This window comes from Poecilia reticulata, chromosome 20, assembly GCF_904066995.2.
Source record: "Poecilia reticulata chromosome 20, P_reticulata-male-v2, whole genome shotgun sequence".
NCBI classification, from domain to species: domain Eukaryota; kingdom Metazoa; phylum Chordata; class Actinopteri; order Cyprinodontiformes; family Poeciliidae; genus Poecilia; species Poecilia reticulata.
In genome coordinates, this window is record NC_088849.1 from 23,821,896 (window position 1) to 23,846,128 (window position 24,233).

At 38.0% G+C, this 24,233-nt stretch overlaps 1 protein-coding gene and 1 long non-coding RNA gene across 3 annotated transcripts in view; one reads left to right on the top strand and one right to left on the bottom strand.

The window, feature by feature from the left end:
• Positions 1–19,958, bottom strand: part of LOC145549352 (uncharacterized) — an 89,410-nt gene extending 69,452 nt beyond the window's left edge. Inside the window, exons 1-2 of the long non-coding RNA XR_014085288.1 lie at positions 17,266–19,958; positions 7,761–7,940 (exon numbers count right to left, since the gene is read on the bottom strand). This is a non-coding gene — a long non-coding RNA (uncharacterized LOC145549352). The remainder of the gene's footprint in view (positions 1–7,760; positions 7,941–17,265) is intronic.
• Positions 8,106–24,233, top strand: part of LOC103456693 (cadherin-10-like) — a 41,897-nt gene continuing 25,769 nt past the window's right edge. Inside the window, exons 1-2 of one of the 2 annotated variants that reach the window (XM_081601498.1) lie at positions 8,106–8,248; positions 15,956–16,280. In XM_081601498.1, the coding sequence (XP_081457624.1) occupies positions 16,071–16,280 (210 nt within the window). In that variant the 5' untranslated portion in view covers positions 8,106–8,248; positions 15,956–16,070. The remainder of the gene's footprint in view (positions 8,249–15,955; positions 16,281–24,233) is intronic. The other variant, XM_008396404.3, reaches the window with a different exon arrangement.

Consider the following 24,233-nt stretch of genomic DNA (forward strand, 5'->3'; position numbering starts at 1 on the left):
TTTTCATATATACCTCCTAAGACTACACCTCCTCCCAGGCAAACATAATGTGTTTGGTAAAAATGAACAACAAAGTCTGGAGGAAGACACTGCCTGGAGCCAGGTTAACACTTCACACCATTTTAGACCTGATTTTCCGAGAAACGTTGCAAGTTTCAGGCAAATAGCCCAGATCTGAGGAGGATTGATGGCCGCATTGGCAGTTAGTAGTCCCCTACCAGACATGTATCTATGCTCCCAGATATTTTGGAGAAGGTTGTGGTGAAGCAAGATGCCAGAAGGAGCCGATGCCAATGAGACAACAACAATTGAGGGAAGGGGAAGAGGGAAATACAACAAGAAAAACACGCAATGGTCACAACGGAGAGTATGGTGGAGACGGTATTGTGCTTGAAGGACTATTTTCAGCATGCAAAATCACAGCAGAGTTGAGAAAGAAAAAGCTTGGAGGGGAATATTGAGTTTTTTCTCCAACAAAATGTTGAGTGAAACCGACTAAATCACCAGGAGCTACATGAATTGTGGTGTAAAACACAGTAATGATGTGAAAGAGAGATTTGTCTGCATGACAGCTCTAATTCCTTGATAAAGATCCGTCCGATAAGTCAGGGGGTTCAGTGTAGTGAAAGATCTGGCAGAGTTCGACCCCCCGTTGCTGATCATTTGTGTAGAATGAACCCTCAGGGACTCCTAAACTCCCGATTAAGAGATAAACACGCCGCATAGTGCGAAGCAAACAATGGCATTGAAAACTGTGCCGTCTGAACTTGGCTTTAAGGAAAAACTTTAGATTTACAGCTGAATTAAATACGAGTCCGGAGAAGACTAATCACTGCCTTTTCAGCATGCTCAGTGGGAACTTGAGAGACTGCTGGGAGTACAATGGAGGATAAATAAAAACACACAAAAAAGGAGGATGTGTCAGAAAAAGAGAGCTAGCAGAAGACAGATATTGGAGCAAAAAAGAAATTCTTAATGCAAGGATTTTAATATCAGGGCTACAAGTTTGATTTTCACCGGCTCTAACAAAAATAATGGGAACAAAGTTGCTCCTGTTGGTGTTTATTTTTGTTTTTACATAAATCTTTATACAAACCCCTGGTTGATTCTCCAACATGTGAGACAGAGAACAGGCACAAGGGGAAAGTCCAGTAGAGGACAAGATAATCCCAAAAAACTCCCGCAGAGAATCATGTTCAATTCATAAAAAAGGCTTCCAAAGTCATGTTCTTCAACCAACACATAAATGTAAAACCAAATACATTTTGTTTTTAAAAGGGTCAGGACTTTCTCGTGTTAATTTCAGTTAATTAAAAGATTTTAAGTTTTAAAAAAAATTAAAGCAATGTCTCTTTTTATACATAAAGGATGGCACTTATGTAGATCTGATGCACAAGTGTCTATTTTCAAAAGGTACATTTAATCTGACAAATTAGCTTCCTTGGCAAACACATTCTAATTTATTAACTATGACTGTACGTAGAATAGCACTTTGCATCAATCTGACGGCTGGATGACATATCAGACCAAAAACATTGAACATTATGTTATGGAGTTCATGTCTATTTACCGAATTTAACAGCAAAAAGGGTTTTTGAATTGAAAACGCCTGTTCTGTCTATATATATTGATTGATTGATAGATTGTTAGATAATATGCATCTCATGTGAGGCATTTTAAGTGACAATAAATGACTTATTCCTTTCCAGTTTAATATTTCACATGTCCTTTGTCCCAGTTTTCCTTCTTTACTGCATTACTAGTCTTGCTTAGAATGAATATTAAATATCTATAGTTCAAAATATAAATTGAGGCCCTCTTTTGAAATGCCTTTTGAAAGGAACGGTTCCACAAGAGCAATAAACCTCGGATAAACTCCGAACCCGGATCCAAGTCTGTGTAATATAAAGGCAGCTCAGGCCCTGTGATAGCTAACGTGTCTAATAAGAGCCATTCAAACAGTGAAAGTGTCCTTGAACTAGGAAATGAAGCTCTGTTATAGATTTTCACCCAGGGTTAGTTGGTCTCAGCAAGGCTTTCAGTAAGGCTGCAGCTAATCTGTGAAATGAATTTAAATGAAACCAAATCAAACCCTCAGCCAATGTATATTATATAACGTACTTTTACATTATTTGTTTCATCTCCTGTATCTTTCTAACCACTAAAACTTCTTATATAAAATGCTTATTAATATGAAGTACAGTTCAACTACCATGAAATGCAATTGAAAAGGAATAGTTGTGACAATGGTGGTAATAAGGTGCTCTAATTAAACAATACTTTTGTGTTCATACTTGATCCTTAAAGCATGTAAACCAGAGAAAACAGGTGAAAATATGCTAAATTTACATGAGATCTACTTTCAGTACATTGTTAACTATAATTAAATAATGTATTTTTTTCAATGCAGTCAGTATTATCAAATAACAGAAAAAAGCTTAACAGTATCAACTACAAATAGTAGCTGTTCAAGTTTCCTTCAAATGTTTACGGATATATTCGTAACTGAGGTCTGACAATGAAACAATGAAAATCTCCTAAATTACATAAAATATTGAGAGAGAAAATGTTTGAATTCCCCAACATGAAATAATAGTTCATAATTTTGTACACCCCAGTATCAGAGGAAGTCTTAACTTAGCTGCTTTTCCATTACTAACGTTGGGAGAAAAAAAAACAAAAAAAAAAACAATTTCACAATTGCTGTGTTTTCAATAAATAAGACGCAGAATTAAAATCACATGTGAATAAGTTATTAAAATATGCTGCACCATTATCCTATTACCACTTCCTGTTGTCTTCTTTGTCATTTCTGCCAGTAGTAACATGCGGTTGTTGATCACATGACTTGTGTGATGTGGGAGAAAAAAAAAAAAAAAACTATCCGGTTTTGGGTTTTTCAGAGATAATTAAGTGGAATTTATTGTCATTTTTCACGACAATGAAACCGAACATATTTTGAAAGCTTAGTTGAGACCAGTTGCTATACTTTAAAATTATTTATGAAAAGTCTTTGGGAATAATAGCAAAGTTAGTATTATTAACATTTACAGATGACCAGGATTGAGGAGTCTTTACTCTGTAAACAAAAGTTTGTACTGGTTGTGGAAGGACGTTAAAACAAAATGATCTCCAGAATCCCTCATGTTTGACCATCCTGAGGGATTTCAGCTCTCATACAACATTTACAGAGTTCCTGGACCTTAATTAGCTTCTTGTGAACAAGCCAAGGACCCAAGAAGCTAATTAAGTTCTCAGGCCCTAATTACATTCTTGGATTCATCGTTTGCTCATTTGTTCATAACAAACTGAAATTTAAGAACTACATAGGGTGAGTTGGACGACTGCTTGAGATTCCTTGTTGTGTCTTTTCATGACATTGGGTAATTACTGCCTCGCTGAACTGTATATTCAATGACTTGCATCGATACAAGCGGAACAAACTTAAGGTATTTTTTTAAATGAGTTGTTTGTCTCTACACCAAGAGTATAACAGTCAAGTGCAGTCCCTTTAAAATCTTAAATTTGTTTTTTTAGGTGGACGACCATCATGAACAAAATTTCTGATTAATTCATGTTGTTGTTTATTACGAAAACGTAAACGGCAGTAATTTATAAGAATTGTGTGCACAAGTTAGGGCTAAGGCTCAAATTTAAACATTCGCCTTCATTTGTGCACATCCCTAAAATGTTCAGTTCGGTTTTTTTATGCATTTTTCAACACATTTTCAACACGTCATCTTAAGACGTTTATTTTTCAAATTGGTTAAAGAAGTTTTCAGTCTAAGGAAACCGTATATTACATTGAGTCATTGACTTGCACCATGAAACAATTGCTAACAACCTTATTCTCGTAATATAGTCCTTTAGTCCTGGAAATGTTCTTCAGATGGTGGAAGGCCGACTTTGTAATCATCTTTATGTGTTTCTCAGTTAATGTTTTTTGGTGTGTGGAAAATAAGCAGTTTCAAAAACCTCTGAAATGTAACGTCAGAAATCAGCAGACACTGCCTGTTACCTAGCAACCCCAACGAAGCCCAGCCCGTTACCTAGCAACCCAAACAGCGCACCAGGACATTTGGTCAGCTGGTTTTACTGCTGTATGTGCTGTACAATGGCTACTGGAAAAGACAGTCATTCTGTTGATTTACCATCCAGAAATCACTTGCTGCATTCTTGTTGGTTGTGCAGGAGTCTCTATTTCTACTTTTCAAAGATGTACGGTTGTATAATTGCGCATCTGTTTGCAGCCATTTTCATTTGAGTGTAAATATTAAGTTGGGGGGTGCATTCAGAAGCAGCTTATTTGGATTTAAAATGACAAAGACGCCCTAAAACAATTCAGTCTAACTAAAATCTCATTATCCAAGAATGACTTTGTGCAGAAACATGTAATTAAGATGTTTTGTATGTCAAAGATTTATCCAAACCAGTTCAAGGAAGCATAATTGGTCACCTTTAAGATGAAAGGAAAAAAAACTGAGAAAAATGGGAGCTTGGAAAATTCGCTGAATGTGATTTAACCCACTGCCAAACAATGAGGCAAATCAACAACCTGTCATCAGCTGGAGTCCTGATGCTAGCACAAAGAACAGCCACCAAGCATCCGCAGTGGTTGGCAGCTTTGGGAAGGTGCGGCACATCGGAAAACCGATCAGGGGCGAAGCTCGATGGTATGCTCTCGTGACGCTGATGGAAGCTGACACTCCGTATTAGGAGAGGATCAAGAGACACCTCTTACTTAAGGAAGCCGTTTCTGCAGGCTGGAAAACTTTGATTTAATGTAATAGAGTCCTCATCTAGAGAATAAGAGAGGCAGGAAAAAAACTGCTTTGTGTGAATCACTGGCCGCGGATAAGGTTGTGAAGTTAAAATGGGAAGATATTGCTTGTTTGTGTGTTTTCTAAAGAAGTGTAGTCTGAAAATGTTCCTGTATTTCCTCAAGCAGCTTGGAACAATGCTCGCTCTCATTCTCTGATGTTTGCCGAGTTGTTTGGGCCGCGTAACAACAGCGTAATTAACATCCCAGGGGTGTAAATAGCAACTAAATTATTACTAATTCTATGCAGAGAGGTACAAAATTGCTTCCTTTTTTCCGAGGCTTGTTAGCAAGAGAACGCCACACACAGACTCACACAACCATTCGGTAAACACTGCGCACAGGGGGAACAAATGCAAACACACACACCTACTTCTTAATCTCCCAGCGCCATGAACCCAACGAGGGGCTGAGTTATGGAGTGTGAGTAGGACTTGGCTTGGCATCAGAGGGAGGCTACCTCGCCGCTCGTTTGGATGTTAATTAGTTTGGCCTGTTTGCATTTTTATTTATCTGGTGCAGCGCATTACAGCTGATAATCTATGCACACTGATATCAGCAGAATAAAATTCGAGCCCAGACTGAAGCTGGCCAGCGGAGCCGCTTCTTTTCTTACATTATTCATCAAGCAGCGACTGGCGGTTTTTTAAAAGTCACTTTATCTGGTCTGGTGTGTTTTAAGGAAATATGGAGATGTCTAAAGGTCTCCAGAGTCTTAACAGAGTGGAACTATTGCACATTTCATCACAAGGTCGAGGTTTTTAATGGGATTTGATGTGTTTGACCAACACAATGTGGTATTTAGGGTCAATTTCGATTATCTGATAAATGGCACATTCTGCAGATTTTTTATTTAATCACATTTTTGTATAATATTGGAAACACATTAAAAAGTGAATAATGAATTCCATTTTAAAGTAAGAAAATCAACATTTTATTTTTTGCGTAGCTTATCAGTCACATGTGGCGTACCTCAAGGTTCAATCCTGAGATTAGAAGAAGGGTTAGTGCCAGAATGTATTGATAAAACCTGATCACAAACTGTTAAAATATCAATGAATTCTTAAAATTAAATAATATTATTGAACATTTTCAGTCCGTCAAGGATTTTGTGATACTTTTAGTGATTTTTTTTGCAATAAAAACCAGAGTTTGTGGTACTAACTTGGAAATATTTACAATATTTACACTAATTTATGACAGTAAATGCGACTTTTATTACTGCTGTGTAGATCGTGGATTATAATCTGACATAAATTAAGGCTGAATCAGTTGTTTAGTACAAGTAAAAACATTTAACAATTTTTGAGAAAAATTTGCAATAAACTCCCAATTATGTATCAGCACAAAAAAGTGTGGGGATTTGTTGATTTTGTGTGAATTTCAATGATAATTCTCTATAAACTGGAGGGACTGATTGATATAATTTGGCAGTAAACAGATAAAAACTGCACTGATTTGATTGAAAACATAATATTTAAGCTCACTTAGTGTTTAGGATCTAGAGGGCCACATAAAAAGCTATGGCGGGCCAGACTTGGCCCACGGGCCTCGAGTTTGACACACATGATCTAGAGTCAGTTATTACAGGTGGAAACTAGATATCAGACCAAAAATCTAGGTGTGAACATTCAGAGACACATAAAGACAGTTACAAAGCCGGCCTTCCGTCACCTGAAGAAAAATTCCAAGAAGGACTTTATTCTCGTAATATAAGGAATTTATTCTCATTTTTAAAAAAAAAATCTTCTTAGTGTGGCTCTAATACTCCATCGTTCGACTGCACATTCACACCTCCCCCAATGGCCTGGACTTTGTAGTCAAACTAGTCGATTAAAGCGCACCAGACATCGTGAATCCGCCCTCATAGATGCAACGCTCCCCATCTTCATCAGATCCATCACACGTCACTCCTCCTCCCTCTGTGGCTTCCAGCTGAACTGAGATGTTATACGGCTCTCAGTGGGCAGGGCTGCATGCAGACGGATTGATATGCATCCAGCATGTAATGAGGAGGGATGACAGAGTGCCTGGACTCTGTGTGTGTGCACCTGCCTCACGCTGGCGGCCGAGTCTACGACATGAAGAGTATGTGGGCTATACTAAGAAAAAATTATAAAAAAGTAAAAGTATGAGAATAAAGTCATAACGTGAGCGACGGAGGTAGGAGTTCGTCCAGTAATTGGTAGTTCATTGGTTCAATTCCCGGTCCGCCTGCCATCGTTTGTGTCCTGGGCCAGTGGCAGAAAATGGCCGCCTAGCTTCCGTCAGGCTGCCACAGAGCAGCTGTAGCTACAATCCAGTAGCTTGCCATCACCCCCTTTAAGATTTAAATTGGATATATAAAGGGAATTATAAATAGAATTGATTATTTATTGTAGAATAAAGTTGTTGGAGAATAAAGTCGAAATATTACTAGACGTACAAGATTAACTCAAATACTAGAACAAAGTTGTAAATAGAGAATTGTTATATTTTGAAAATGCTCGGAAGATTCCGACTTTAATTTTGAATTATTTCGACTTAATTCTTATACAATTTTATTTTTGTAATTTTATTACTTATTCACGTAATTTTGACTTTATTCTTGTAACATGACTAACCTCATAATTTTATGAATTTTTTCTTGTAGTTTTATTACTTTATTCTCGTCATTTTATTCTCGTAAATTTGCATTTTCTTGTAATTTCATTATTTTATTTACTCTCTACCTCTCCGCGGTTCGACTGTGCATGCACACAGATGTTATACGGCTCTCAGTGGGCCGCGCTGCATGCAGACGGATTGATATGCATCCAGCATGTAATGAGGAGGGATGACTGAGTGCCTGGACTCTGTGTGTGTGCACCTGCCTCACGCTGGCGGCCAAGTCTACGAGTCGAAGATGATGAAGATGAAGCTAAACTGGTCAAAACGAAGCCCACCTTCTTCCCCTTCTTACTCTGATTTACAAGTTATGGCCTCTTTCTCCTTCATTCCTCCGTCATTGAGGGAAGATCAGACGTCAGTCGGCGCTCTGGTTCTTCTCATCCCCTTTTATCTGTAACTTGTGAATGGCAGCCAATCAGGGGGCAGAGTCGCCTCCGCCTCGGTGACATCCACCGGCAGGATTGATGCACTGCTGGAGGAGGAAAGAGAAGAGGAGGGGACTGTGAGAGATGATGGAAAGAAAGAAGGAAAGTGTGGACGAAGAGGAGGAGGAGGAGTAAGTGAGTGAGCGAGCGAGCGAGGAGGACCCTCTCTCTCTCTCTCTCCTCCTCTCCTTCACACACACACACAGTCCCATACACATTCGCAGCAGCTGTGCCGCTGTCAGTCCTGGAATGTAAGCGCTGCCGTCAGGAGTCCGATTCTCCCACCGCTAAGCGCCGAGACGGAGCAGCGCTCACTCAGACACACAGATGGATGCTAAGCAGAGCAAAACCAAAGGTAAAGCAGTTCATTTTCTCCTCCTTTCCCCTCATCCATCCATCATATCTCATCTAGATGCTACTTCAACCCATAATCACATGTCAAGATTTTAAAAGATAAGACTGAAAACTCCTCATGAATCCATCTTTTTTTGTTGTTTTTGCAGCTGTTAATTCAGATTAAGCACCTGTCACTCATCCCCGCTCGTTTTTTCTCTTTTTTTTTTTGGTGTCTACGCACGTACAGCAGGTGTTTGCACCTGTTTGACTTTCTGAGTCTCCACAAGAAAGAAAGTCGCACTTATACTGCGATTTGATGGAGAGGCGGTGCAGCGTTCATATCTCTAAAAGAAAAAAAAAAATAGCTCCAGGTGTTTATCTTGAACATGTGCTCCGAAGCACAAACTTAATCCAACCCTGACCGGCTTGATTTTTTATTCTTCCTCACTCTTAAGTGATTTTTCTTTTTTTTTAGGGGTTGAAAAAAGCAATGCCAGTTGGTGCAAATTAGAGTAGAGACTGCTGCATGTTTCACTTTTTAAACATGAATATTTAGTCTTTTTGTCTAATGAGCCTCAAAGAAAGTCCAGTGAGAATGTCTTCTTCTTCTTCTTCTTCTTCTTCTAAATAATACACAGGTTGGGTTTCATGGCATACTTTAACTGTCGGACTCTTTTCAAGAAACGTCCAGCCCAGCCCAGCCGAGCCGGCGGTGTTGGAAGTGTGCACTGTATCACAAAATTGCTTTGAGGATTTCAAAACATGAGTAAAGCTCGCCGAGGTCTGGCAAAGACTGCAGCCGAGCGGCGTTGAGAAGGGCTAGGGCTCCACCAAGTGGAGGCAGGTGTAACTGCAACTGCAACCCCCCCCCTCCCACCGCCAACCCTGTCCATTATACCCTCCCCCCCCCCCCCCACCCCTTCAGGTAGATTTACACTCTGTCCCTGCAAGCAATCACTGGAGTCACTAAACCTGCCAATCAGATCGCAATAGTTTGGAAATCAAACCTCGCATAGTGTTTTTTTTTTTTGTTTGTTTGCTTGTGTCAGCCTGAGTTATGTTTTTTTTTTTTTTTTTTTTATGTTTAACCCAAATGCATGACCTTGTCGTCGTCTTCTTCTGTGTTTTCTCGTAATCCGAGACCTTCACTGCTGAATATTGCTCCACATAATCCTTGAATCGAAATAGCCGGCTGTTTCAAATTGTGCGTGGGAGTTTTTGGATTGTTGACGCCTAATTATATGGTCCAATCCTTACGTAACGCTGCATCTGCTAATAAATACATCTACATACGAGTATATTTAGAGCCCCATTTTAAGATTAAACTTAATAACACCAGCAGGCATGTTAAATTTAAAAGAATAGATGGTTTTTAGGTTTATTCATTTGGGAAATATTCCTTCTATCACTGCCTCAAGTAAAAAAAAATAGCAGTATTTTGATTAAGGTTAAATATAAAGACATTTTAATATTAAATAACTAATAGTAACATTAAAGGAAATACATAGTGGAGAAATTAGCTTAAAAAGTTTATTCTAACCAGGAAATGTCTTTATTCAAGCTTAAAACTCGAAAGTAAAACCAACAGACATATTAAATTTAAATAAATTTCGGTTTTTGTTAAAAAGAAAAAGTTTGGATTATGTTTCTTCTATCATTAACTCAAGTAATGTCAAATATTAAAACCTCTTAATACACACAGTGGAGAAATTAACTTGAGTTTAATACATATTGGAAGAAAGTGGCAAACTGCATTTAATGTTAAGATATCGCATTAGCTTCCAGTACTTCACTGGGTTTAATTTAATCTGCGTTACATTTTAGTTCGAACATTGAAGTGAAAAAAAAATATATATATAAAATAACGACATAAGCTTAATTGAAAACTTTTAGCATGAAAAGGTTGATCATGATCAGAAAAATATCTTCACTAGTTTAAGTTTAAACTAGAAAGTAATACCAGCAGGCAGATTAAATTAAAAGATATAGTGTTTTTTTTAGGTTTGTCCATCTGAGAAATATTCCTTCTGTCATTACCTCAAGTAAAAAAGCTGGATTTTTATTAAAGTTATGTTTAAGAACCACCAATATTAAAATACATATAGTGGTGAAATTAACTTTTTACGTTAATCTCAGATTGGAGAAGTTTAATCCAGATTGGAGGAAAGTGGTAAACATGAAGACAATAACATCCTGGACTTTAGTGGATAAACTTGGATTTTTAATTAATGATTTTAATCAAGATTTGTTTTAATGTAAGTTAAATACTAGTGTGAACATGGAAAGAAAGTGGAACTATACGCATATAGCACTATAATCGAAAGCTTTATTTAGCATGACAAATTTCATCGTAAAAAAAAATTTTGCGTTTTGTATTTCTACAAATAATATGTAAAATATGTTAACATTTATTTGGTAAAGCAGCTTCTTGAGAAAACGTTAAGCTTTGTTCAAGAAGTCATTAAACATTTAAACTAGAATACAAGGAAGATTTAGATTTAAAATAATCTTTTAATTAGATCAGCTTGTTTCATTTCACTGAAAATAATGTTTTAAGTCTAATCTGAAAGTTTTTGGACGAGTCGAAGCTCTACTGTAAAGCCAACGTTTCTCCTTGGAAACTGAATATTGATTTGTTTACATTGTTTTATCACCTTTTTAGAGATTCCTGTGTCATTTCCCATCAGAAATCAACTTCTTTGTTGCATAAAAACTATTAACTCTGGATCTACCAGGGGTATGAATAAATTTGAGCTCTGCTGTATATATTTTACGCTTCTAAAACCTTCTATGCAGGCTTACCTCAAGAGCATACTGCAGCTATAATTATTGTACTCCTCGAGTTAGAGAATCCACAAAAGTGCTTAGTTGCAGAGCTCAGTTCTGGGTTTTCTCTCCAAGCTTGCATGTTCATTTTTTAGGACGGCATGTGCATGAAAATTCATATTCAATGTTGCAAAGGCTGCGCTTTTTTTTTTTTTTTCCTTCTTCTTCCCAGGAAGCAGATCCTGATGAACAGCTCGTTTGTATCTGATCAAAGATGTTCTTATTCAGCAAAACAAGAATGTATAATTTGCAGATTAAAGCAATGGAGCGCGGTGAAGTTGTTGCCAGCCAGCCGGAATGCGTAGTTGCCAAGATTAAGAGAAAACATTCAAAGAGAACCACCCATAAAAGCATATTTAACAATTTGGTCCCCTCCACATCTGTGTGTGTTGTAGTGCCAAGCCGAATAAGCTCCCTACAAGTTAATCTAGTCATAAACAATTTCTTTTAATGCGCCCCGCTTTTTTAATGGGCTGAATAAGTCGAGATAATTCAGCTCGACCCTATAGGATCTGGCGTGGTTTCAAGCGCGCTCATTCATCCTTTAATGGAGTGTTTGGAAGAATTTTTGAAAAAGAAACACTGGCCTAATGCTTAATAGGCACGCCACATCAAAGATTAATATCCAGAATGCCATTAAAATCTCAAGGACGGGCTGGAATGATAATTAGAAAATGCAATCACAAGCATCAGACTGGATTAATTGCAAGGCGGGCGCTTCCCCTGATTTCAGCAGCATTCGTGTCACACTTATGTCACATTTTGTACCTACAGAGAAATGTAGCTCCAATCAGCATGATTATGGCTTTAACTCCTGGGAAACTACAACACTTTGGACTCTACTGGACGTGTAACGCCTACGCAGGGCCGGACCAAGGCTTTTTGGGACCCTAAGCTGATTTTTATTTGGGAGGCCCCCCATACTAACCAGATGTTTTATTGTTACTAAGCTACCTACTATCATTAGCATCATTTTATCATACCAATAACATGTCTTGTTATTGTTATACTTTTACCAAGATGCATACTTTTTGATGACTTACTTGTACTACAACATATCATAATTACAAAAGTACTTTAAATCCCCCAAGTATGCAAATTATTTACAAACTCCTGAGCTAGCAAAGACATTCAAATAGCTCTTATTTTTAATTCTTAGAACAAAAAGTTTTGTTTTTATTTGTATGTTGTTTCATTTAAGACATTAATGACTTCTTATTTAAAAGCTATGAACAAAAGTGCTGAACTGACTTGGGCTAAATTTACACAGCAGGAAAATCAAACTTTTTCAAGGCAGTCTAAATGGACCAATTCTGATGTTTTTATTTTTTATTTTTTTGGGTTTTACGTTTTATTTTGGATATTTAAAATGTTTTTCCAGTTCCAGTGTGAACTGGTTTGTACAAAATTAAAGTAAGCAGACTTGCACTGCTATGGCATTATCAATATATTTATTGAAAATGGTCTCAAAACAACAATATTGTTTATCGGAGTAATTACTGGGACAATTTATCATCCAGCAAAATTTGTTACCGTGATGTTTCACTTTCAAATTCAGATATATCCACCTGTTTTCAAAGTGTCTTCAATCTGACATGAGACATAATTCTGGATCAGAAAAAGTTGGACGCTGTAAATCAGGAAATTATGAAAGAAGTCGGTCACTAAAATGCGTTATAATCCCACAGCTCTTAGCTCTGACTACATCTCCTAAACAGACTTCTCCACAGAAACTGCAGTCAATGCTTCACTAAAGTCCATTGGCTATGTTCAAACTGCAGGCCTTAATGCTCAGTTCCAGTTTTTTTGTGGATTTTTATGTTAATGGTTGTTTATACTTCCATGCAACTTGTATGTGATCTCCTGTGTGAGCTGCAAACGACCTGACAGTGTCCCGCATGCGCAATGATGTCAGTGTTTTGCCAACTGCCATAAAAAGGAAGCAGAATAAGAAATACTCAGTGTTTGCAGAAGTAAATGTAGATGCTAATGGAGGAGCTTATCTTACGATTTTGAAGTTGTTACCCAACCAGAGGCAGCACAATAACAACTTATTCCTTATTAACGTCCGCCATGGTTGTTGTTTTTCTTTTTGCTTGCACGTATCAGGAGGCAGAATAGTGACATTTGTCGATTGGGTCACTTCAAGCTGCAATTAAATGTGAACGTAGCCGAAGTTGAGCTTCCTTTGTGTTGCAGTTATCTTGTGACGATAGTGTTGGCTCCCATTGCTGAATAAACTTTTAAATCAATCCAAAAATGGCTTCATTTCCATTGGTATTTCCGTAAACAGAGCGTTGCTGTGTGACGTCTACGTTCTTCTACATATGCGGACTGCAGTAAAGTCGTAAACTGTTCACACTTAAGTCTCATTGCGGTCATGTTTAATTAGTAGTATGAACAACCACACACAGCTAAATAAATAAAAATGAAAACTCTGAATTGAGCATCAAGACCTGCAGTGTGAACTTGGCCTCAGCAGTCCCAGAGTTTCACAGAGAATGCTTTTCAGGATAAATCTCCAACTTCAGCCTTCACAAATGGCTTTAAAGAGAGCAGAAAGATTTATTAGGATTAACTCCCAAAAGACGGTAAATTATGCATGCACACCCAAATTACCTGTCAGGGGCCATTCCTGCTGGGGATACAGCCTTATAGTGAGGTCTTGGAAGAAGACTGCCAATAACAGAAAACAGCTAATCTGCAGACAAAACCTTGGGCAGCAACTGGGGGTGATTTTTGGTCGTTTTTGGCCATTCCTTATATGCTCATGTGGATTCACAACGTTTTTGATGTAGGAACAAAAATCAATGACTTTTCCCTTCAGTTAAAGGAAGTAAAATAGACTAGAGCTAAAATTACAAGGAGTCGTGAAAAGAGGGTAGATTAAAAATGAGACTTCCTGTGAGCAACGCGATCCATTTTCACATGTTAGAGAAGCTGCACACTGCAACTGGGTGTGAAACGAGACGCATAAATAAAACGTGAGTTTGAGGAAAAAAAATGTAGGGTTGTGTCTGGGGATTTTCCCCCCTCACATTTTATGCATTCGACTCTCAAAAATGCCTCTTTAAGGCTATTTAAGTGACTCTGAAGTAAGGGCAGGCGATACGAACTTACAAGTTTTATTGCGATATTTTGGGGCACCATTGTGACAATAAATCAATAACAATATATATCACGATAGACACAATGTGTCTTTCACGATAGACACAATAGACATGATAGACACTGGTCAGGGAAAAACTGGACCAAATTGGGGACCAAAGAGAACCTGAGCACATATTACATTGAGACCTTAAGCTGATTCCTAAAGCTTGGTACATTGTAGATCTATAGCTACCCCTCTGCCTCTGTCTCTTGTGAATTACATTTTTAAATCGATTGTTTCATTCACGACCCAAAAGGGAGTATGTTAAACTTCTGAAATTGGGTTTCTGTGGAAAAGTTGTGAACAAATACTATCTTACTTGTAGTGGGTAATGCACTTAAAGTTTTCATCTGATTAGTTTCCATGGAGGCTAATGCTAGGTGTTGGTCAGATGGGGCCAAAATCAAAGTGGACTGATGCCATCTTCAAATAACTCCAGTCTCAGCAGGTAATGCAAAAGCCATTTTAGAAACCTTCTAAAATGGCTTTTGCATTTTGATAGATAATATTATTGATATTATCTATCAATAATAGATAATATTGATACCGATATCAATATTATCTATTGATATCAGTATCAATAGATAATACGTCTGAAAGATTAGTTAATTTCAGAAATGCACAGAATTCTGGGAGATGTGGAATCAACTAACTTCCTCTTTGGTTACCTAGCAACAGCCTGCTTGTAAGAAGCACCCTCCCCAACTTTGGTTACCTAGCAACGACCTGAGTTGAGTAACTTGCAGCAGTAGTTTAAGGTTTCTCATAACTGCTTAAAGATAAAATACAACAGTGTGGAGCGAAAAGTAAAGTTTCAAGTATTTAAAACAAAAAAACTAATGAATAACTATTTAAATCTACTGATCATCTATCGATCATTTTATGACTCCTATTTTAGTCCCACAAACACAAATACTGCTCTTAAAAACTATTTGTAATGTGCTCAAATAAGTCACTGAAATCACTAAAATGCATAAAGTAACTCCATTTAATTATATTTTCAAAAGTATTGAAATTTATTGATGTTCTCATGGAACAAACAGTGGAAAAAACAGTAAAAATAGCAACCCTGACAAAATGTGGACAGTTTTTTAAAACATAATTTGGAATTTATGACGAGAAATCAAAAGTATTATTATTCTTTTGACCTATAATCACTGAAACATTGATGTGTATTGATGATTTTGATTTACTGATTTCTCAAGTTTTGACTTTATTATTGTGATTTTACGATGTAAAGCACTTTGAACTGCCTTGTTGTTAAATGTGTTATAAAAATAAACTTGATTTCAAATAATGAATGAATGAAACAATTAGGCCTCCAAGGTAGACATATGTTGAATAATTGTTCCTGTCTTATGGGGTTTCCATCAGTTTTAAAATTCATTACCAAAGACAAAGCATTGACATTTTTATGTCATGGAAAATATACTTGTTCATGGGCTTGTAAATCATATCTGAATATGTTTTTCATTTATTTTGTATAACTTTGAGTATATTTGAATTTAGACGAGATTCCAGCATCAGATTAGAAACTTTAAGGCTCAACGCCCTCATAAATAAATCATGTGATAGACATATTTTTCCTTGGTGTCATATTTTCTCCAGCTACTGATTTTATGAAGCACAAACTGATGTTACGATTGAATAAATTTAGCCTGAAGCTCGTGGATACAAGAGCACTCTTGTGCTGTAATCTCCACGAAGTGTCACGAAGTCCACGCTAACTGCAGTTCTCTCTCTTCACAGAAACCTAAAGGACACGAGTGAAAGGAAATACAATGCCTGTTCTGCCAAGGCTACCTTCCAGCTTATTTCCATAATTCACAAGTCATTCCGGACATTTCCCTGCCGATTGGATACCATGATAGGCAATCAAGCTCTGCTCCTGTTGATGCTCTATTTCCTGTGGCCCAGTACTGCACTGCCTTTCATTACTGGGAATATTGGGAATCTGTTTGGGATGCCAGAGAGTGATGGGAAGGTTCTTCAGCGTTCCAAACGGGGATGGATGTGGAATCAATTCTTTCTGCTTGAAGAGTACACGGGAAATGACCATCAATACGTTGGCAAGGTAAAGTGTCCAAGTGCATTGTCTGCAGAGTAATTATAGCTGGTTTAGCTTGTTGGGCTAGTGTTTGATGTAATTGGGAGGAGATGGATGGGCTGCCAGAAGTCTTGATTGTTACGGGCAGAGCTAACTGGAGCAATCAGATCCACATGAGTGCATACCAATGGACTCTCCAGCGCACTCCTAATCCAGTTAAAAAGTACAGTTATACTTAAAATCAAGCTTCCACTGATTGAACACTGAAGAATATTATCTGGTATCTACTATCCATTTCTCTCAGGATATTAAAGTATAAGTTGGAGAAAAGTAAAATGGACAGGGTTCGAACAGGTTCTTGAAAATGCTTGAATATTAATTAGGCATTAATTTCTGTATAAAGTCATTTAAAATACAAAATTATTGTTTCAAGCTTCACAGTTTTGTAATTAAGTGCAAGCTAATGCTTGATTAAAAGCCTACGTTTGGAAAATGTTTACAGTTGAAGCTAGATGATTAATGAACAAAGACATTTTGTCTTACTATCTTAAGTTAAATTAAACTTTTCTTCTTTTATGTCAGTTAGAATCACTAAAATCTATATGCTAAATGCTTGAAAACATAGCGGTTTTCAGATTTTATTTATTTATTTTTTACCTATATTGTCTTTTAGTATTTAATTTGAGCAACTTATTTATCTTAACACGGTTTGTTCTGATTGTTCCAGTGTCTACAACAAATAGACAAGAACAATGTAATATGTTGTGAAAACCTTTTTTTTAAATCAGTACAAAAAGTTCATAGGAAATTCACCAGTCTTCCAGTTGTTTGACAGTTAGCTTAACAGACATGCTCAAAATCCGCTAGCATTAGCACTAGTTAGCATACAGGAATATGTCGTTTTATATAAAAACATTCATCAGAAACCAAATGGTGTGACTCAGTAGTCAAATAATATCTTCAAAACTTAAAAGTCAACAACATATATCGATTAAAATACACATTTACTGACCTGTGACTGAAATGATGAGGTATACATGTTGAGCTTCTGTTAGCATTTAACAGGAAGGTTTATTCTTCTGCGTGTGTCCATAAGCCTTTTCTATGCAACCAATGCGACAGACGCCCCCTAGTGGCTGGATGTGGAGTAGCACTGGATAACTGACATCCATCCATCCATTGTCTTACACCCTTGTCCCTCAGTGGGGTCAGGAGGTGCGGGTGCCTCTCCAGCTAACGTTCCGGGCGAGAGGCGGGGTCACCCTGGACAGGTCGCCAGTCTGTCGCAGGGCAACACAGAGACACACAGGACAAACAACCATGCACACACACACTCACACCTAGGGGCAATTTGGAGAGGCAAATTAACCTGACAGTCATGTTTTTGGACTGTGGGAGGAAACCGGAGTACCTGGAGAAAACCCACCATGCACAGGGAGAACATGGAGACTCCATGCAGAAAGACCTGGGCCGGGAATCAAACCCAGAACCTTCTTGCTGCAAGGCAACAGCTCTACCAACTGCGCCACTGTGCACAACTGACATGAACACTAAAATTATCACAAAAAGAGATTGAGGATAGAGACACAGGCGGAGGCGTGGATCTCTGACTACCTCACAACAGACCACAGCTTGTGAAACTGAAGGACTGTGTGTCTAACAGGTGGTGAGCAACACAGGAGCACCACAGGGAACTGTACTCTCACCACTCCTTTTCACTCTACACTTCAGACTTACAGCACAAGTCAGACTTTTGTCAAGTACAGAAATATTCAGATGACTCTGCAGTCGTCGGGTGTATCAGAGATGGACAAGAAGCTGAATACAGAGATCTAGCTGACCGTTTTGTGGCATCTTCTTGAAATGAGATGACTGTAGGCTTCAGGAGAAACGGGGTTAGATCTAACCCCGTTTCCATCATGGGAGAAGAAGTGGAGGTGGTTGAGGAATATAAATAGATGTTCGCCTGGACAACAGCCTGGACGGGAGATTTTTTTGAGGAAGCTAAGATCATTCAAGGTTTGCAAGGTTTGAGATTTTAAAAGGCTCAGCAAGGCTGGTTCTTTAACGGGGACGACTGTGGAGCCTCTGGAGGTGACGACGCAAAAAAAGAAAAAATTTTTCATAAAAGTAATGAAACCATGGACAACCTTGACCATGCTCTTCATGAGACTGTCTTAGAAAAATAGTGTGTCTTCAGTAAGAGAGTTCTGCAGAGTCGTTATAATACAGGAGATCTTTCCTGCCAAAAAGCTTCACTATCTACAATAACTCTGAAGAATCTGAATTAATACAAGTTACCACAAACATTTTATTTTTCTTTGGGATCAATAAAGTATTTTTGAATTTGAATTCTGATTGGTCAACAAAACACTTGTCTTTTCCAGCAGCCATTGTACTGCACAGATCAGAGGAAAACCCAACTGACCAAATGTGCTGAAGCTCAGCTTGGGTTGCTAAGTAACGGGCTGGGCTTTGCGGGGGTTGCTAGGTAACTGGCCAGGGTCACTAGGTGAGAGGGCAGTGCCTGCTGAGTTTTCTGAAATGGCTACTTTTCCAGACACCAAAAAACAAAAGCTTGTTTTTTTGGTGTCTGCGCTGTTTAGAAACAGTACAGACTCATATGGAAATGCTCAAAAACGTACAAATTTGCAAAATACGTCCCTTTTAAAACTGTTTTGTAGGGGGCATTCTCTTATTTTCTTGACCAGAAAAACAAGAGACTGTCTTTGCAGTAAGGTCTTCATAGGTCAGGAACTTGTTCCACGGAAAAACGTACTTACTAAAAGTACGATAAGGAGGCTGGACACATTATCAGCATGAGATTCAGCTTTGAGATCAAATTTAAGGACTACAACCGATCCGAGGGAGTTTTGGGACAACTCTTCTCATCTGCAGTCCCGGAGATCAGAGTGGTTCCTGTCAGCTCACCGGCTCACCGCAAAGACAGGCAGCATGGTGGAACGCCGCCGTTATCAACTCGGAGAGGGAAATGAGGCGACTGTCAACACCCAATTTTCTCAGAAGAAGGCTTGCTTTCATCAGGCACCTCAGTCTCCGGAGAAAACAAGTGTCTCGTGAAAGGGTTGAGTGGAGAGGGGTGGGGGGATGACAACTTCCTCTGCAGAAACTATCATCCTGATGGGGGTGAGGAGAAAGGTGCAGCGTATAATAAACAGAAAAGAGAGACAAAATGGAAAGGAAGAAAACATATCAATCAAAAAATATATATAAATTCACTCTCTGATATGTGATGATGCAGCAAAGCAGCTGCTGTGAAGTATAAAAGGAGCCATCCGGTGAATCATCAATGACTTTTCCTTTTTCCCCCAAACTCTTTGATGCCTCTTGGCATCCAACTTTCGTGGCAATCACATTCGCCGTCTCCGCGCTCTCCTCGCGTCTAAAGTCATTAAACTGTCAGAACTTCATGACGGTTAAATAATTTACAGGTGGCGGTGCTGGTGAAGGCTCTGTGCTTCTTGTTTTACAGGCGGAGGCGTGGCGATACGCATCGGTAAATCTAACAACAGCCACAATCTTCTGCCGGTGACAGAGAAACAGAACGGCTTCATAGAGGAAGCACGAACACAGGAAGAAGAATATTATTTCACTGACAAGTTCGATAATAGCAAACAGGCCGCATTTAATTATGAGTCTATTCAATCTCTTAAAACATTATGACTCATCTTGAACTGAGGAGTATTTTAACTCCATTTTCTGATTTCTCCCCAGTGGCTATCACCTTTCAAGGCAGCCAGATTGTGAGATTCTCGAGATCACGATCAGAGAGAATCCATTTTACCTCTCCAAGCTGTAGAGAGCACTTATAGTGATGCCTTTGTTGCAACTTATTCAGATTTATTATCTATATGGGGGTTTGAATAGGCCTCACCAATAATACACATGTAATCTACATAAATCACAGCAGACAGTCTTCTAGTCCACTTCAGAATACATTTTATTTTACTACTTGTTTTCAGGTCTTTGTAGTGTAGAGCTACAGAATAAAAAATGAGAACAGCCTGTTGAATATTCAATGTTACGTTTATTTACTGAACATAAAAATTACTTTGCTTTAAAAGAAATCAACAAAAGGTCCATTTTGATTCAGGAAAATGAGCTTGTGTCGTTCAAATGACTTTTTTTAAACGAATAGCCATTTTATTTGTAATAGTTTTATTTTAATTGTTTTTATGGGTGAAGTTCACAAAAAATTAAGTTAAGTAAATAACCTCAGTAGTAACAATTATACATATAGTTTCATAAAACATACAAATTCAAAATATGTCAAATATCCATGTAGTTTTTACAGTTGTGTTTAGTAGCATGTTAGTGTTGTTTGTAAAATACAAACAACATAAATGGAAAATGTAACAGAGGAAAAAAAGTGATCAGGTTGAATGTTTTTCATATGACCGCCATTTTTAAAGATGTCCGCCAGTTATTGCATTAAATATGAACCACTTTCATAACTTGGTTTAACTTTATGTTGCATCATGTGTGTAATATTGCTCATCCTATCCAAACGACGTTAAAGTACTGATATGTAAGAGAATCAGAAACGAGGACTTTGCTGTTTGCGAGTCTCGCACCATTCGTCAAATGGAAGAAGAAGAAGATGTGTGGCTCAGACTGATTAGCGTTAGCTTCCGGTAATTTTTCATGTGTTTAATGTTAGCTTCTGTTATTTTTTGTGTGTTTAGCAGTTTAGCACTAGCCTAGCTCGGATGCTTGTTTAGAAATTTAGTGGTTAGTGAACTTATCTTTTTGGTTAGCTGTGCCCACCACTGGCAGTAACTGGTGCCGACTTTAACGCAAACACATATTCTCCCTTACAACCACGGCGGCCATTTTGAAAAGTGTGCAAAAAGATCAAGAAAATATATTTGATTTCCATGATTTAAAATATATGGGCTATGATTTAACACCAAACACATTTATCTAATTGTAGATTTTACTGCAATTAGATAAACATACATTTTCCATGACAACCATTTTGAAAATAATAAAAAAATGATCAGGAAATACAATTGCTTTAGGTTCAGTTATGTATAAAATACATAAAAAGTACTTGTTCCTCTGGCAGATTATTTCAATTACAAGATGTAAGTGAAATAAGTTGCCAGTGAAACTAGTACTTTTCCCATCAATATTAATTATTGACATAAAACAAGCTCTTTTATCGTGCTGAAACATTACATGTAAGTTAGTTTTGTCTTATTTGAATTGTGCTAAGATATTTCCACTAGAAACTAGACAAAAAAAACTTGGTAATATTTTGTGCTTTTGCAGTGTTTGACTTTGCAGTGTGCTTTTGCAGTGGGGACTTTGGAGTAAAGGTGAAAGACTAAAGATTTATCTGGAAAGTCAATTATCTAAAATTGACTTTTGGCTCATTGTTTGGATGATTTTATAGAAACTTTGTACTTTTAGCATCAATACTTGAATTTGCCCTCAAAGACTGTAAACTTGATTAAGAGAAGAATATGAATTTGACTCATTACAGTGTTATTTTTAAGGAACATCACTTCTTTCCTTCGCCCATAATTGCCCATTACATAATTGACATAAATTATACATTACATACGTTGTGTAATTATATAATCACAAAGTCGACTGCAAGAAAGAACGAAGCGAGACAGGAAAAAGAAAGTAATGAAACTGCGAAAAGAACTCATGTTTTGTACAAAGCTATCAAAGCCTTGATGGTCTTCTTCCACATAAAGATCACTTAATAGCCTTTTGCAGTGCACTGTGGGAAACCTTGTTTATTTCACATTCAATCAAACCTCTCCAATCAGCCTTTGCACGCTCACTAACTGTCACTTGAGGTTGATTTCTTGATTATGGCAGTGAAACTAGATGTAAAGAACTGTCAGTCTTTTATAGCCCTCTGCTCAGCTGAAAGGAAAAGCGGTGCACTGCTGCTCCACAATAATGCTTATCGCAGCGTTCAAAAGACACGCCGTTTTCAGGCTTTTGCGTGCCGAATGCTGCTGACAGATACCAGAAAATGACATAGACAAACAATTACTCATTCCGTTTGTAGGATTTGCAACCTTTTACCCTCTGCTTTGTCGCAGCTGTCGCCGTGATTAAAAGAAGCACGGCGTATCTTTTGGTCCACTCATATCCTATGCAATCAAAGTGCAAAACCACCCTCCCATAAGAAGAAACAGGAAGAAAAAAAATCTCATTTTAACATACTTTGAGAAGGCCATTAGTGAGTGTGAGCACTGTGCTGTCTGCAGCTGCGGTGGCCTACTTCTTAAGCGAGGCTGTGAAGTGTGAACACTTGCAATGCTGAGCAATACAGCCGCAAACTTTGGATTCAGGAGCACTGGAGTGGTGTGTTTGAAGTGAGCTAAATCCTATTAAATTCTTGGTACACTGCATTGTGCTGTGCCTTGTAAACAAAATGTGCTGGCCTAAATTAAAATATTCAAGGTAGCTTGCTTTGTTGTGCTAATATTTGGACAATAAGCATCCAGGGGAATTCGCAAAGGAAGGCCTCGTTTGATACATTTTTGCGTAAGTAATGGAAAATCGTAAAGCGCATTAAGAGATACGGCGAGCTGCAACTTTAACCTGCAGATCTGACATTATAGCACAGTACAGAATCACAGCCCAGGTCTTAAAAGGCGCAGGGAGAGAGAGGAGAAAGAGTAATTATTCTGCATCCATTCTGTGCTCTATTTTGCTATCTCCTCTTTGCAGCAGCGAGCAATGCTTACCAGAGACCTGACAAGAATTGCCAATGATTTTTTGCTGCTTTACTGACAATTCCTCAGTGTTTGTGCAAAGCGATTTAACTCATCAAGGCTCTCCTCTGTGCTTCTGTTGTAAGGCCTTGAAGAGGCTGTGTTTGTGCAACGGGGCCTTGGAAGACGAGCCGCTAAGTCTCTGCAAATATAGTGCGGATGTGCTAACATTTGATTTTCTAAGGGGAGGCTGTGCAAAAACACTTTGTGCCACACTTATTCAAAATTACCAAGGCGTTTTTTTCCAAGCTGTGCAAACTGATATAGATTTAAGTCATGAATATAGATTCACGTGTCAGAGAAGAGCCGCACACTTTGGTTTGTAGCCTTTAAAGCGAGGGAGTTTTGAGTTTTTGTGGTATTATTGGATAAATCTGTGTTCCTGGCACATGTTGAAATATTTCATGCTATCACTGTTTGCACAAATGTTCCTTGTTTGCAGAAGCTCTTAGTGAGAAATTTAGCAAGCCAGAGGACAGAAACTGGTTATTACCTAAACGTTTGGTGTTCACTAATCAGGCTACTGACGGGTGACATAAACAACTGAAAATCTCTTCATCATGGCAGCCGTTAGCCGTTAGCAGGTCGGCTAAGTCAGGCAGCAAAATAAGGTTAGCGGGGCTCCGACCCAAGCTAGAAAAATCTGGAACTTAATGGTACTTAAATCCATTGGCAGGTTCCACCAACTCAAATTTAAAACTAATTACAACCACAATGAATGGAATTTAAGACCTGCGTTCTGGCAATAGATGTAAAAAAAACTAGCTAGCTAGCTGTAGCCTCCACCGTCTCGAGTCACAGCAGTTCAGCTAGGCTAATGTGTCCCACTCAGACATTTTTTTCTGCACAAATTATGGAGCATGTAACAAAAATACTCTGCAGGTTTCACCAACTTAAATTTAAAACTTTTTAAGATGATCATTAATTAAATCTAAGACTTATATATATCATTCTAGACACTAAAAAGCTAGCTAGCTAGCTACCAAGGGTGTGTTAGCAGCTAGTTAGTGTTAGCCTCAACCACCTTGAGTCACAGCAGCTCGGCTGTGCCATAACGTGAAGATGTGCTGGATTTATTAGGTTGTCCTGCTGCTGAAAATTGGCTTTGCTGGTAAATATTTGTCTTCTACTTTTAGAATATTTTTTAAATATTCCAAATATTAGCTTGGTTGTGTTTTCTGTCATATTTTTGCATCTTTTTTGGCTTATTGTGCTG